General features: G+C 37.8%; 1 protein-coding gene across 1 annotated transcript in view; it reads right to left on the bottom strand.

The window, feature by feature from the left end:
• Positions 1-5110: 5110 nt before the first annotated feature.
• The window catches only part of TRHDE (thyrotropin releasing hormone degrading enzyme), a 203557-nt gene continuing 191268 nt past the window's right edge, over positions 5111-17399 (bottom strand). The window contains exons 17-19 of the mRNA XM_053943823.1: positions 17112-17252; positions 11142-11223; positions 5111-9266 (exon numbers count right to left, since the gene is read on the bottom strand). Coding sequence (XP_053799798.1) covers positions 9123-9266; positions 11142-11223; positions 17112-17252 — 367 coding nt within the window. The 3' untranslated portion in view covers positions 5111-9122. The remainder of the gene's footprint in view (positions 9267-11141; positions 11224-17111; positions 17253-17399) is intronic.

The raw sequence follows: 17399 nt of genomic DNA on the forward strand, positions 1-17399 counted from the left end.
AATTAGTCAGCAAAAGCTGATTTTCTGTTATTAAGATAGCAAATACTCCTAAGTCAATTTACAAGCCAAAGGCTCTAGGCTTCTTTTCCTCCTACACCCTGCAGCTCAGCTGAGCAGCTTTCAAAGAAAATGGGCCCCTTTAAAGTTCTGCTTTTACTGAAGACACTGAGCTGGGAGCAAATAAACAGCTCTTCATTTGGTCTTGTATGAAAATGTTCAACTTGAAAGCAGCTCAGCCAGACTGAAGTGCTGCTGATTGCCGTGGCCACACTGGGGAAGAAACAAGCATGGTCTCTCTGATGTTTGATTAGGAGATGTGCTGCCAGTGGGATTTCAGAGGGAAGTGCCATTTCTCTCTCCTCACATCCTTCCAGGGATGCTTCCAAGGTGGTCATGCCCTTTTTCTCAGCTTATTCAACAGTCATGGAGAAAGACATGTAGCAGAAAAGGGAGGGGCAAGGACCTTTCTTTGGGCAGTACATCCTAGCCTCTCATATTTCATCTTACATTCCACTATCTCAATGTTGAAAGCTCTCTGTTGGCCCTCAAGCCAACTACTCAGGCCCGCTGAACTCCTGATCCAGACCTTAACATAGGGAAAAAGGGGGGTACGTAAGTTCCGTTTACATACCCTGCTGACATAATGCATATTGGATGTTTGAAATTCTAGCCCCAGTATAATACAGTGAAGTGTTTAAAGGAGGGATACTATAAACATACTAATTTAGGCCTCAGCTCTTGCTTACCTCAGTTCCAAGCATCAAAGCTGCCTATTGTGCTTTGCAAAATCAGAACCTTAAAAATTCCCTTCAGCTTTTCAGCAGACTAAGATGTGCAATACAGAAAAAAACATCTTTATTGCTAAAGAAAAAAGGGCATTCTGGTATTGAAAGCTGTATTTTGAAAAATACAAGGCTGGCTTTTACTCCCAGTGATGTCAATGTCAAAGCTCCAATTGACTTCAGTGGGAACATGATTGTATCCAATGGGTAAATAATTGCACATATTTCACATCTCATTGTTACTGAAAACTGTTCTTCAAAAAAGGAAAATAATAGCCTGGATTCACGTTCTCTATTAAAAAGTCATTTGAACTGCATTCCAGTTGAAATCACTTTTACCAATGAAAAGATCCTTTGGTTTACTCAAAATTTACATAATTAGAAAAGCACAAGAGACTTCGCTCTTTTCTCCAGTCTTAGTCCTGTCAGTCTTGAAGTGCTTAAGAGCATCTGCAAGCCCAGATTTTGTATTTTTCTTTGGTTCTCTGCTTTCTACTAGTCCCAGAATTTTAATATGTTTTGAGAAATTTCTCATGTCAAAAAATACTTTCTCTTGCATGGTTTTCATTGTAAAACATCAGCATATCTATTCAGTTATTAAACTGTTATCTCAATGAAATGGGAACAAGCAAAAGGTTGGGCATTATTTATCTTAGCTATATCTCCACATCAGAAAATTAAGACAGTAATGAATTACACATTACTATACAAGATTTTATTATCAGACACAAAATTCAAATTTGGTTTGCTTAAAATACAGAAGATCAAGTTTCTCTTAAAAAGAAATTCCATTTAGTCAGTCCTTAGAGCGGAATAAAAACTTTATGTTGAACATACAGTGGTCCCCTATTTATGTAATCATTGTTAAAGGCATGTAACAAAAAACACTGTTCTCAGAAATTCATATATTTTATTTGGTTAATGGTTTCAATTTCTGATTAGTTCTATATTCACTAATTAGCATTGAAAGAATAATTCTGCTTTTATTCAAAAAGCCTAGAATGCTCCAATAAATGAAAAACTTTGTTCAGTGTGGCCTTTTAGATATACTGAGAATCAGTAAACATCTCCCTTCTATATGCAAAATATATCCTCTTCTGTGAAAAAAGAAAGAGGAGAGAGAGTAGTTGGCTCTATACAAAGCTGTGATTTTAAATTCAGCAAAAACATATCACCACATACTGCACCTGAAACCTGTGCAGAAACAGGTTTCAACCTAAATCACATTCCAGAAATACTAGTTCAGTCATACGCAGGAGCTTACATTAATTTGAAGTGCTTGATTAATCCCACAGATATCAGTGGGACTGCCTACAGATTTATATATATGGTGGAATCTTGGTCAACAAGATAGCCTCACATCCTGCCTTAAATCCAACTGTTTTGCTGAGTTGAAACTGTTTGAGTAAGATCTAGAAATACAAATAACCAATGAATAATTTTTCAAAGCAAAATGTCCAAAACTAAAAGCTATACGTGCGTGTACACATGGCACATAGAAAGAAAAATATGGTATTACGCAATCATCTGTATTTTCTCTATATGAAAATGGCATTCTGATCTGGCAAAAAGACATTTATGTGAAAACACTGGTGAACTGTACCTAAACATGACAAAAACCTGAATTCCAAAGAGTAAAGATTTAAGAACTGATGGAAAAATATGTTCTTCTAATTACAGTATTCAGAATTAATCTAAGGTCGAGACAGAATTAACAGAGGAACTCATCCATTATAACCAGCATTAACAGCTACAGGATGACTTCTTTCTTCTTTAAGGTGTCAAAAGATCTTACACGTGGAATTTTTTGGACAAATAATAAAATTTATCATCAATCTTTTTTTTCAATAATATGATTAATTTATGTCATTGATGTGTGTGTAGTTAGTTTTCAGAGAACTAGTTTGTATTTATCCTCTGCAAAAATACAACAACTGAACACCTTTCAGTAAAACATCAGACAGGGAGATACAATCTCTGTTTTTATAAGGCTGTATGTTTCACCCACACCAAAGCCTATTGTCTCTCAAACATAACAACAACATAGCAAAATTACATTTACACATATAATAAAGATGTCTTTATACAGGGTAGTTATACAGTAATTACAATTATTTTTCCATTAGAAATAGTCAGTTTGTTTTTTCTTCACTGAGTGTCTAAGTCCAGGAAAGTCCATCTCTGCTGAAATCCACTGTTTGCAGGAAAAAGAGAGGGTGGTAGCCACACTCTTCATAGTACAGTATTTTACAGTTCTCCAAAAATATTATAAAGCTTTATCATATTGGAACCAATCACAAAGTATTATTCTAATGAAAAGCCAAAGGAAAATGAAAAACATTTGTCATCCAATATGTGCTACTGAAACCTAGATACAAATACATGAAACATCCTGTACAGCAGCCAAGCTGCCACCTCCAGGGCTGTTTTGGGAGCAATGGGGAAGATCCTCAGCTGGAATTCCATCAGTCACTTCAACGGATCTACCTCACTGGGCAACAACAGAGGTTCTGTGGCCACACATGCTTCACCAGTTTGGCTGCAGATTATTTTGAAATCACAGAAACCAACATATTAAGTGGAGTGAAACGTACCACAAAGAACTGAGACTGCATCTTGGCTGCTGGCCTGGTCCATCGTACCACGGCTATCCTGACCAAGCAAATCCAAGTGACACTGTCCAGAAAACACTGGGACACTCTGGCAAGAGCCTCCTGGCTCATGACTGCCTGCTGCAGTCTGCTCTCACAAAGCTGCTCACCTGTGATATCTACCAGCACTGCTTTGATGCTCTTAGGAAATGGTACACAAGAAATAAGCAAAGCATTCTGAAATTCTGTTTGGCAAGGTCACACATTTCACTAGTTACAAATCAGTCAAATATAAATGCCTTTTCTTCTGAGAAATTACATCTGGTCTGACTCACAGCACTTTTCATGTGCGTGATTCTCCTTAAACACATCTCAATGAAACTGGCTCCATATGTCTTTTAAATTCCAGCCTCAACTGTGTTACCATATTCTGAGATCAAGCCCAGAATCCCCCTCCACTGTCAGCATGGACATAAGACAGAGCTAAGTTTAACCAGATTCTTCAAAATATACTTGATTTTAAAATTCTGCCCAATGAGGGCATGTGGCCTTACTTTGGTGAAAAATCCTTTCTTCCCTTCCTGCCCACTGAAAACAAAATTACTCATGTCAGTATGGACTACTTGCTCAAGTCAGAGTGGCTTCACTGATTTTCAGAACTGCTATTAAGACTGGCAGAACCCTGCAGAATTGTATAAGAAACAAAGTGGCCAATTTTTTACATTTTTGTACGCAAAAACGGTGCTGTACAGTCACTGGTGCCATACAGGTTTACACAGGCATCTGATTAGTGTTTTTGGGGTTTTTTTGTTTGTTTTTTGGGGGTTTTTTAATGGTATGAGTACAGTTACTACTATTACTAGACTTATTACCACAAATAATTTGTAGTACATCCTTCCAACCCACATGTTAGAAAAAAAACCCAAGAAATTCCCTGTTACGCTTTCAAATATTAACAGAAACATCATAAAGAAAAACAGTGTCTGTGTTCCTATTCATACTAGATAATTAAATATTTGACTGTTCAAAAATACTTCTGAAGAAGGGACACTATAATATTCTAGACCTTTACAAACATTTTGGTCAGTGCTTTTCAGCTGGGGTGGCCAGAGCTCAGAGCTTATGCTTTTTCTTAGCAGTGCATATTCATTAGCTGGACCTTTGCTTTCTGCAGCACAAGGCAATGACATTCATCTCTGAAGATCACCCACAACCCATACTCAGCCAAGGGACCTTCTGTCTTTTCCATACAACTGAAAGAAAGTTGGATGGACCCTTTCTGCATTTCAGTGGTTCCCAGCTGCTTTCCTAACCCAGGTGGTCTGGCAGCAGTGGCAGGTGATACAGCCAACAGTTTTCTGACTGCTCCATCCATAGCTGGGCAAACACTCTCTTCAGGCTGCTTCACAGCTGGATGGTCCTTTTACTCCTTCATGCCCATACTGACACTGTGGCTATATATCCTGCTTAGGGCAGGCAGCCTGATATGATGAGTACTCATAGCAAGAGTGAGTATAAGCTGATTATATACATTAGCAGTTTTCAAACCCACATCCATTTTCCTCAAAGAAAAAGTTGCACATTTTCCTCAAAGTCTGTTTTCAGTATCATTTATGATCATGTGGAAAACCAAAACCTTATTATGCAAGTATCTAAATAAAGGCACCCTCCCCTGTAAATATTAGCTTTGCTTTATTCTATCCAAATTAGATTTTTATGAGAAAAATAACTCTATGGAGGATTTTACACACACACACACACACACACACACACACACACACACACACACACATATACACACTCTTCATTTTTTATTACTTACTACTAAAGACTTAATTGTATGGTTCAGGATCTTTGCTGTGAAAGCACCCTTCTACATCAGGGCATATTTCCTTTGGCACTTTAAAGACCAGTGGAATATCTACAACAGACCAAAAACAACACAAATTCACTTTCAGTTTCCATGTAATATCAGAATTCTTGCTATATTCACTGAAAAGATAATCAAAGGCCACAAATTTAGATGCACTTGAGACCATATGAAGTTTTTTTTTTAATCATAATTAATGTCCAAGTACACCCAGTAATAGCAGAAATGATAATCAAAGGTCACAAATTTAGATGCACTTGAGAACATATGAAGTTTTTTTTTTAATCATAATTAATGTCCAAGTACTCCCAGTAATAGCAGAAATGACATGTCATTTCACAAAAATGTTTTCACAGAATTCTGCCCTTGTCACAATTAGTAGCTACTACCATTTTAACAGCTATTAGCAGTGGATACATGAATAATTCTACCAGCTACAAAGTAATAGGTCAGATACTTGTAGTGGACAGTTTTATAAAAATACAATAGCTATTTTGTTATGCTGGCATAGAATCATGTCTATTCATATGTCTTCCTATATGATTTTGGAAACCATATCAATTAATAACTACAAAGGATCCTGAGTCATACAAAGGCTGATTAGAGATTCTACCCTCATCAAATCTCTATAAAATGACACCCATGTCCATGTCCACACAGCATTCACATTTTGCACAATCTCCTCTCACTAGAAAGGACAAAGTCAAACACTGAATTAGAAAATGCTGAAAAGTATGAAGTATTTGGCTTCCTAATCACAGTCCAAATAATAAAAATGAGGACTGCCTTTAGACATGGACAAGGGAAGAAAAGGACTGATAAAAGAGAAAGAAAATCAGTATGATAAATAGATTTTTCTAAGCAAATTGTATTAGAACTTTCCATGAGGAATCAACTATTCTTTAACACACAGCTGTGTGAAACTTCTTTAAAAAAGGTTTCTAAAGACATGTAATAAAATGCAGGATGTTTGAATATTGCAGAAAACAGTTATGGGTTTTTAGATTTAATCCATTTAAATATAATCCTGATTCAGTGTGAAACAGCAAAATACAAAACATAAAAATAAAATAATAGAGAATTATAATGGAAAGGCCAGTTCAACCTTAGAGCAATAATACTAACATTATTAGAATACAACAATTATAAGCAACACATCAACAGGTATGTATAAGGTATACATTTAGGACTTGATATCTGTGGCAGACCAGTTGCTCAAGGCCACTAAAATACCAATTTACATCCAACACCAGCTAAATGTGCAAGAACTTCAATCCAAATGAGCAAGAGTGGGAATTTCTGTGCACTGTGCAGAACACACAGGCTGTAATGAACTTTTGACTTTGGAATATACTGTTATCAGTGGGAAGACCAGAAACTTTTATGTGGAACTTGCAAGGTATGTTGTTCCATCTGTGGTTCTGGAAAAGAAAAGTCATCAAAGACAATACTGACTAAAAGTGTTAAGGTACAGACCATTTCACACTCTTCTGTTCTCTGAAATCCTCCAAGCAATTCATATTTGAGGGCTTGGCTTTCTGCACACTCTTTGGATATCACAATTTTGGCCTTCATTAAAGGGCAGAGGTTATATTAAATAGTATTTGGCTTGCATTTTTATTATTAAAAAAAAAAGTCTGCATGTGATTTTTCTCAGTAGAAATTAAAAATGTGACGCTGCATACTGGCATTAAGGTTGAGTTTGGTCAACCGTATAAAATAATACTTTTCACTTTTTAAATGCCTTTCATAAGAAGATATTCCAGTGCTTTGCTAACATTTGTCAAGCCTCACAACACCCCTGTGAGGTAGGTAAAATACAAAGAAGGAGGAGGATTTCACTCAGCTTTGACATGATAATGTCTCTGGGCAGCAGGTTCACTAGCACTGCAATGTAGCACAAAGGTTTAGGACTTACTATAAGGCAAAGAGTTAACAGTAGAAGACCACAGGATTGCCTCTTCTTTTGGTTATATGTGAGTCAAGCTAATGTGCTACACAGCGCCAAACAGCTGAACAAATGGCCCCACAAGGATTTACTGCACTCAATCCACAAACAAGAGCCTCCGAAAGCAAAGGGCACACAATGACAGGTGCAATATCGGTACAACAGCTTAGTTATGGGATGGAGCAGAATACCTTGGGAATGAGAGCCCAGAAAACAATACTGTCTCCACGTAACTGTGACAATATCTGAAGATTGTTGGGTTTGGTTCTTTTCACAACTTACTGGGGATAAGCAACTGTAAGTGTAAAGCATGTTGATTATTTTCCATGCCTTGTGAGGGAACAACCAGGTAGAATGGCTGCTCCGTGCGTTGGTGGGCCACGTGTTCCCAATGTACACAGCCATGATGTGGTCAGATGGTTGGGATAGGTTGGGACGGGACAAAGAAACACTGTCCCACATCTACATTCTATCTCTGAAGCCGCTGTAATCTGACTCCTGAAAACTGTATTCTTGTAGTTTTTCCTTCACAGTGTAGACATGAGAGAGTATTTGGCCCCCACCAGTTTTATCCTCAGCATTTAGGTCCAGAGTGCAGATAGTTATTGTACAATTCCACTGCGTCACTGATCTTTCAGATTAAGGATTGAGAAGAAACAAACATCATTAAGAAAAATGTCATTCATGAACAATAGTCTATGTGAAGTACAAGGGAACAGAAAGAAAACCATGTTCTTAGTATCAGTCAAATAAACACAAATAAACACATGTACACCCCCTCACTTTCTCCATATTTCACTTTTCAATGATGACATAAATAGTACATTCCATATTTGCAAAAGTATTGCCCATATAGAGAATCAGACCTGTCTATCATAATAAATCACTACAGTGACTGGTCTACCACATGCAAGACAGCCCTCTTGGATAATTTTAAGTCTTTGTATGCAAGATATTCTCCCTTTTTCCTAATTTTCATTTGAATCCTATGTTAATTTATAATACTTGTGCACTATGAGCTAAAAAACTTACTACTGCACAGGCTGGATGACCTGGGTGATCCATTGTGAGTTTCAGTGCCTTGTAAAGTAGCTGAGAATAGGTGGTTCATGGATTCTGCGTTATCAATGCAAAGCTCCTGCCCCAGCACACGTTCACAGTTGAAACTACATTGTTTCACTGATCAGCAGTGAACAAATGTATATGATTATAATGTAATGATGATGTCCTTCTCATTTTCTCTCTCTAATCCTGCTCCTGGCCCTTTTCTCTTTCTCCTCTCTTACTATTCTGCTTATTTAAATAAAGGAACAGGGAGACTGCAGATACAACTAGTAACTCAAAAAATGAGCTGGAATCTTTGCAATCATTAAGAGACAATCTGAGTGGTAGACAAACTGGCAGCAAGTGGGAAAGATGATTTTACATCTCGTACCACCCCAAGCTGGAAGCCTTCTGCATTTCCTTTTCCTTACTTTCCTTTTGTTCATTGAAATAGTGATTGTCATAGAGTCTTTGTGCTTTGTATAATGCCCAACTTTGATGTAACCGGAACTCACATACGAAATGTTGCTGTTATACATACGCATGCTAAAATACAGGCAGACAGTACAAGCATGCACAAAATAGTCTTTGAAGGATTTTTTGTTTGGTTTTTTTCCCCGACATTTACATGCACCACTTAATATCATGTTTGGTTATGTACATTGAGGACTGGGTTTCACAAGCATTCATGATCTTCTCTTCTGAAAATCTGACAATTTCACAAGATTTCAGTGTAAAAAAAAAATCCACAATGAAAAAAACAATAAACCAAAAACCTTATCCCTGCAATCTGATCTTGTCTTCATGATTTTCATGTTGAACACTTTTAAAATTTCTCCTCTTCCTCTTGCAGTGAATCATGTTATATGATTAGCTAAAAAAACAGATTATTGTGTCAAGGATTTTCTTAGCCACTGGAACAGTTCTTCCTTATAAAGCCTTTGCCACCTTACATTGGCTTCTACTGTTTCCACAGCACGAGAGAAAGAGACAGCAGCTCCCCCTTCGTAACTCTTTATGAAGTTCTTTAGCTGGAAATACAAGTTAACAGGTTAAATTTGCAGTAACTAAAAAAGCAAGTATTTCCAGTGCACACAAATAAGTCAGACGTTTAGAACAAACTTCCACAATCAATGTAGAAGTAAATGCAGTATGAGGTAGAAAGATTTAATAGGAAATATATTAAGACAGCAAACTGTCAATTAGATGTGATGCAATTGGTTCACATTGCACTGGAAGATATTGATATGTCAGTGCTGGATCACATTAATATAATTATCTCCTTCCCTCCTGCAGCTCAACTGCTGCACTGTGTAGACAGCTGCTTTAAACTTTTATTTGTACCTAAGAAACCAAACTAGGAGCACTGGAATGGCTTCTAATTAAGGTTTACATGCAAATATCAGCAGAAGGCCATCCTGATGCCCTTTGCTTTTATCAAGCTTCAAAACACATTAATTTTATTTTGATGTGCAGATCCCTTTTGGTTATATAATACATGTCAGTTGCTGAAAAAGGAAGGGATGCTTACAGTGAGAAGAGAATGGCAAAATAGCAAGTGGGCATACATTTGACAATCTTTGAATGCCTGAAACATACTCCTTCCCTTATGAGAAAACTTTGATCATTTTTTCTGCAGACTGAAAAGGCTTTTGCTCTGTTCTTGTGTATACTCAAAGTATAGCACCAGCACATGGATTGTTATAACCAATGGCGCTGGCAGGTTTTCAATTATTGTTGCTCTTTTCAAGTGAAAATTGTAAGGCTGATCTGCACAATAGTTTGCAGACTTATACAAAATTAAGATGGTTTTAGCAACACTTATGAATAACTAGTTAATTATTTTTTTCCTGGTGACACCAAATTCACCTTGGTTTCTAAATTCTGACTTCCACAAATATCTCTGTGACTGGTCTCAAAACTGAAAAGATTGATTCTGCAACTGTCTCATTCCCATCACAGTTAAAAGCATGAAAAGGACCTGGAAACTATCAAAATCAGACTTTACCTGAACTCTGTACTTTTTATACCAAAATGTTTACAATACCAGCTTCTTTTAGGGAAGTATAACCAGACAACTTACCAATCCTATCATGAAAGTGGAAACTAAGAGTACAGAAGACTTCCTGGGGGAGGGCAGATACTCAAATCTAACCAACAATGTCATTCCCACCTGAGGGGAGGAATGACCCCCACCTAGGGAGGAATCACCTGTGGCTCCTCCCTAAGCTACTGAGGTCACTAGACTTGAGTGCAGACAAATGGCTGGATGCAAAACATCAGAGCACAATCAGAGTTCAAGTAATGGTGGTTGTGCTGCATAAGAATCACTGTATCCATTTGGAGCAGCACTGAGTAGGTGTAGCACAGGGTGCAGCACAACTGCACAACTACCTCAGTCAGAACAGAGAAGTTAAAATGAGAACTTTTTCCCATCTAAATAAGAAGTACAAATTATTGTGACATCATTTGGCCAGCATATTCAGTTAGCAGATTTTCTCACATGGAAAATAGTGTGAGAAAAACAGAGAACACATTGGCAGCTTCTACTTTCAACATTGATGTTTTCAAGGACTGTTCTCTGCAGCATAAGCTAATGAAGATAGAAACATCCCATCTTCAGTTTCTCAACCAAGTCAAGAGAAAAAAACAAACCTTCATATTCAGCCAAGCACAAAGAATTGCCTGCACAGTCCCCCTCCTGACACCTCCTTTACACACTTATGTGCTTTTGTGACCTGCTCCTCACCCTTGTGCTACCCAACATACTTGGTTCTGCACAGGCAGTTTGGCCTTCAACTGCAGCAGAGAGAACAGAGTTTCTGGACAATCATATCATTGTTCCTGCCCTGATCCCTGCTTGCAATGAACACAGCCTCACATGACAGAAGTCATTCAAAAATTACCTCTCTTAGTTCTCCTTCAGTATTGAGGAATTCCGTGACTCCACTAACAAGCTTTGAATTCATAAATAATGCTTCTCCATACCTGCAAGGGCAAAAAAAAAAAAAGATGCACAGAGAGTTACTGCAAGAGCCAGGTCAACTGAAAATTACAAAGTAATCTTCTGTAATCAAGGGAGAAGGCATAGGACTGATTTTGGGGGATCAAAGGAATAGAACTGGAACTTGGTACTGGTATTTCAGAACAAAAACCTAGACTGAGACCTTCTTCTAGGCTGAAATGTTTGTAATTATTAAGTCAGATGCTATTAAGCAGAATGAGTATAACTACAGGCACAGACGAGTGCTTCAGAGGAGGAGAGGACCAAACCACCTCCCACTTAATGGAACAGAGGAGTCTGAGGAGGGACTTCATGGCAGTCTACAACTTCCTCATGAAGGGAAGAGGAGGGACAGGGACAGGGACAGATCTCTGTGGTGCCCAGTGACAGGACCTGAGGGAATGGCCTGAAGTTGTGTCAGGGGAGGTTTAGGCTGGATATCAGGAAAAGGTTCTTCACCCAGAAGAACCCTTCTGGTTCTGGTTGGTTCTTTCTGCTCTGGTTGGGCACCAGAACAGGCTCCCCAGGGATGTGCTCACAGTACCAAACCTGTCTGAGTTGAAGCAGTGTTTGGACAATGCTCTTGGGCACACTGCATTACTCATGGGAATGGCCCTGTGCAGGGCCAGGAGTTGGACTCAATGCTCCTTGTGGATCCCTTCCAACTCAGTTTATTCTCTGATTCTGTGAAATAAAGCTTAAAATATAGGTTCAATGAAGGAGCAGAGCAGCAACTATGGAGAATTATTCTGAGGAATGCTTCAAGCTGTACCATTAAATCAGACTTTTTGATGTGCTGCAGCCTTCTCTGCATTTTGTATTCATCCATCTCATCTACATTACAAATAGCCTCTCAAAAACTAAACTGAATCAAATTTTCTTGTTCCAGTACCTGATAATTAAAATAAATAATGCTGATAGGAGTAATACTACTAAAATAATCCCCTGGGCCACAACACAGCATTTCAAAGAACCAACCTGGAATGAAAATTTGAAAGCCTGGGCAAGGAATATTTAAAGGATATACAGAAGCAATCAGGAATGACATTTGGCAGGCAATTGCTTTGAAATTGGCTGTTCAAATCTTCCTGTTCACTTGTATTCTAGAAGTTTTTTTCAATCCTCCAAATGAAGCACTATTATCACTACTGACCAGATCACTCCAAGTTTTACATTTCATGTTGGAATAGTTTGTGGGGTTTGTTGTTTGGGGGCTTGGGGTTTTCTCAGTCTCCAGCATGAAGAGTATAATTCCATTGGAAACCAGAAGTAAATCAAGTTAGATGTCATTCAGCATAGTAAAAGGCACTTGACAAATAGTTGCCCTTATCTATAGCTGCACGTATGTCCAAAGCAGTATTTAGCTAATCTAAACACTGGTTTTAAGGTAGGGAATCCAGATCTCCTGAAAGACATGTGTAAGTATTACCAATAGACTTTACTGAAATTATGTTCATCTGGGGGAACAATTCAATTCATTGTCTACTTTTACAGACTGATTTATAGACAGAGTTCAAAATTCAAAGTGAAATGAACAGCACAGTCAGAGCTTTCTGTTCTGCTTCCGTTAATCCCAAATTGATTACCATTAAATGCTTAGGTACTCTAAGCCACAGTTCTTTCAAAGGAGAGAAAGAAAGAGAAGGAGAGCCAAAGCAATAGGTATAGAAAGATGGGGAGGGAAGAGAACTAGGATCTCTTTGACAGGATTCTCTTTTAGGGAATGTTTATGCTATATTGCTTGTTATCTTGAGCTCTTGTGAGGAGAAACACTGTTAGAGGTATCAAAAATCCTACTCCCTGACCACTAATAAATGAATTATTAATGGCTATTTCAGCAAGTACATCTATTTTCCCAAAATTTCAGTCACACTGGCATATACAGACATCCAGAGGCAAACTATGGGAAGTAGGGATTTCATGGTACTCTTAAGTACATTTAGGCTTTCTAACAAAGCCCTTTATTATTACAGTCTCAGACATAATTGACTGTTTGGAAAACTGGAAATTCCTCTTGATGGGGTATTTTGACAAGGTTACCAATCCACTTTAGACAAACAACTTCAGAAAAATAGCTGCAGGGATTTTATTTTTCTTACGGTCCACTGTAGCCACCACAATGCAAACAAGAAGTAACAGAATTCCTTCCACTACAAATGGTACCTTCATGCACACCTGTACTGATTACTGCCCATTATGTATACTTGGTAAGAAGTCAGCCATTTACAGCAATTTCTACAGAAGCCATGCTGATAAAAAAGCTAGAAAAGTCACCTTCCAAAACAGTATTTTGCAGGTGAGAAACATAAGAATAAATAGGAAAAGTGTTTGGTCTTACAAGTGTCAGTCTTCTCACCCTTCATAGGAAAGACAACAGCACAACAGAACCAGGGTCTTATATGCCTGAACTTCAAGGAAACATTCTGGAGACAGAGACTCTCCACTGCACCTTTCTTTCTGCGGATGCAAACCCTCCAGTGCCTCACGTTTGTACAGGCTTTGCACTTGTGCAATCTCTAGAGGCAGCATAGTCCATTTACTTTGGACAGATATAAATGCCTTCCCAAATACTGTCAAGTACCCAAATGCTGACAAATGATTCAGCACTTGAAAATGAAGAAATTCTTATAGGCATCTGATATATTAAATTTTCACACACTGACACGTGCTCACAGGATGAAAATGCTTTAGGAGACAAGGTAGTGCATGCTCAGGTAACATGAAGTCAAGCGTAGTATTTTCAATTCTCTTTTTCAGAGTTGTAGCAGTCTTAGTCCCACAGATTTCTTCCTAAAGACTTGTTAGGCACCTCAATTTTTAAGTCAGCTGTGTAAATTATATGAGTGACTTTGGAGATGTTATACATCAATATGTTCTGGACAATGTGAATACAAGCATACTGTAAAAATATGAAGGATTAACAATATTTTGTGGCAATTCTAACTCCTTGACATGCTATGTTTAAAAGTAAGAGGAAATAGAGTTGTAATTTAATACCTCTCAGCTATTTCACTTTCCTATCTGAAATATCAACACTTTTTATACTAAATTAAATGGAAAATTGAAAACACCACTGAGATATCACCTTATTAAATTAATGTTTCATACAAAGTATTTTAATTTGGAATCAAATTAATGAATAAATTATAATTGCAGGAAAAGGATGCCTTGGGACAAAGTCTACTTGTGTTATAGAATCCTAGAATGGTTGGGGTTGGAAATATCATGCAGTTCCAATCCCCCTGCTATGGGCAGAGACACTTTTCACTAGATCAGGTTGCCTGAAGTCCTATCCAACAACACCTCACCACCCTAACAGTAAAGGAATTTTTCCTGCTATCTAATCTAAACCTGCCCTCCTTCAGTATGTAGCTTTTCCCCCCTGTCTTATCACCATATGGCCTTGTACAAAGTCCCTCTTCAGCTTTCCTGTAATGACCCTTTAGGTACTAGAAGGTGCTATAAGGTCTCCCCAGAGCCTTCTCTTCCCCAGGCTGTACATTCCCAACTCTCTCAGCCTGTCTTCATAAGTCAGATACTCTAGGCATCATATCACCTGTGTGACTGTCCTTGACACTTGCTCCAAGAAGTGCATGTTCTTCTTGAACCATAATTTTACAATAAAGCTTATATTTTTAAATATGCTGTAACGTGGTGAGCTCAAGTCAGAAACCTGATCACAGAATCACAGAACATTAAGGGATTAGAATGAACCTTAAAGATCATCCAGTTCCAACCCCCACTCCTCCATGTGCAGGGACACCTCCTGCTAGACCAGGTTGCTCAAGGCCTTATCCAACCTGGCTTTGAACCCTGCCAAGGGATGGGGTATTCATAACATCCCTGGACAACCAGTTCCAGTATCTCACCACCCTCACAGTAAAAAAATTCTTCCTAATATATAACTTATTTCTTCTATTTGTACCCATTCCTCCCTGTCCTATCACTACAGTTCCTGATGAATACTCCCCCTCTGGCTCTGTGGTAGGTGCCCTTCAGATACTAGAATTTTGATATTAGGTTTCCATGCAACCTTTCTCTTCTCTGGACTGAACAGCCCCAAGTTCCTCAGCCTGTCTTTGTAGAAGAGGTGCTCTTTTTGGTGGTTCTGACTTGTGTTTTGAGATCAAACTGAATGAAGGTAACACAAAGAGAGTGTCGAGCAAAAAAGACAAACTGTCTGTTATTTTCATTTAAAAAAGGACAATAACAGGTCTTTGATGAGGCCTTACTGATTGTTATGAATTCAGATATGCACAGTGATGCATCCCAAGCAAGTGAAATAAGTACAATTCAAAATCTAGGTGAAGTTAAGCTATTTTAAATTATAACACCCAAAAGATTTGGCATGTGGCACAGTTTGTTAAATATTTTCTATTTTTCTACACTGCTTAACATTGTGCACATCTAAAATCACAGGTGTTAGCCAGGTTGTCAGATAAATATACTTACTAAGGCAGGACACAACTACAGCATATGTGTTTGTAGCAATACAGATTGTATGGCTTTATGCCTAAACTCTGGCTAAATCCCTGGAGGAACCTGAAAAATTATTTGCTATCTGATCTGGGTGTGTAATAGTAATACATCTGCCATCCAGTTTCTGTCTACAAGCCCAGTTCCTGGAATAATCACACCAAAAGCAGAGAATTCTTAATTTTTAAACTCTTTGAGCTTTTTTGGAGATGGCTTTCAAGAACTATGCTCCTGCAATATAAATTTCCAAAACCAATTCCAGCTCAAACCTACTTTCCCAGATGAACTTCTTCTAAAATCTCACTATATTACTAAGTATTATCCAAAACAGCATGAACAATTTTCTGAATTTTTAGGAAAAATAAACTCAGTGTCTGAGTTTCTTTGACTCTTACTTTGATGCTGTGAAACCTATAGGAAGTTTGCACCCGTATTCATCGGGCACTGGGATATAGTTGCTTAAATACAGCTCCTTAAATGTACCATTTCAAGTATTCTGTGGTACAATAGTTGGCTCCTCACAAGTCTAGAATGGAACAGATCTGCAATGCCTTTCCTGCCAACATCAAAGGTGTGACCTGGCATGGGATGCCTTAAAATCTTGGACACCTGCCTTTGAGAATCTGAATCTCATCCAAGTTGTGATCCTTTTTAATCTGTTAGTATCAGATGAGCTGCTGTGCAATCTTTCAGGCCCTCGGGCTGTCCCTAAAGAGCTACAGAAATTTCTCATTCATTGAATTAATATCAAAATCTTAATCAAAAAGGATTTTTAAATGTTGACTGGGCTTCAGAGTAGGAGCATGTAGCACTTGTTCAAAGAGAAAAGAGAAGCAGGCATAAGGAGCAACCTTGTCTCCTTTCTGTTCATCCATTTTTAATTCAAAATGTCGCTCCTCTGTTACTTAAAACTCCCCCAAAACACTGAGCGGAAAGAAAGGGGATGACACTAAATTAACATCCTTTTGAAAATGGAAATGTTTCAAAATGTGCATTTTTTCCACAGCTGAAATAATATTTTTGAAAATACTGTTTTTTCTATCTGACTTTAAATCAGAAAAATTCCTTTGGGAACTGCCGTTTTTTCTCTGTGTAAAAATAGGACTCCAGCACTTGACATATAGATAAAATTCATTATCATAAGCACAGACACAATACACTAATATATATACAGATGATTGCTAAGAGACAAATGTCTCTATGCGTTTGTGTGATAATCCATGAATAAATGCATTTATGACTCATATATAGCTATTTCATATTTAGAGACATCTCTATGGATTAAAAAGAGAATGGACTAGATTCAGGAACTTACATAAATACATAACTATACAATATTTACACAAATTATATCAAGATAAGAAAATGAAAATAAATTAAGACTTTTTATCGTTACCTAGCATTCAGTATTTTCCATTTTTCTCTGAAAAACTTCCAAGCAAGATCCCTTCCATGTGGATTTCGAGCTACATGGATTATCACATCAATTGCATCCTGGTCAAGGACAACTTCAGAGTTGAGAGACAAATTCAAAAGTCTAGTGGGAGAAACAAGAACATGTAGTTTCACAAACACATTGTCTAATGTCAGTCCATGAGGAAACTCTTGGGAAAAAAAGATCACTGCTGAACTGTTTAAGTCTCCAAGTGACTTCAGTGGTTTATTTCTATGATTCCAAAGACTG

Source organism: Vidua chalybeata, chromosome 5, assembly GCF_026979565.1.
Source record: "Vidua chalybeata isolate OUT-0048 chromosome 5, bVidCha1 merged haplotype, whole genome shotgun sequence".
NCBI lineage: Eukaryota > Metazoa > Chordata > Aves > Passeriformes > Viduidae > Vidua > Vidua chalybeata.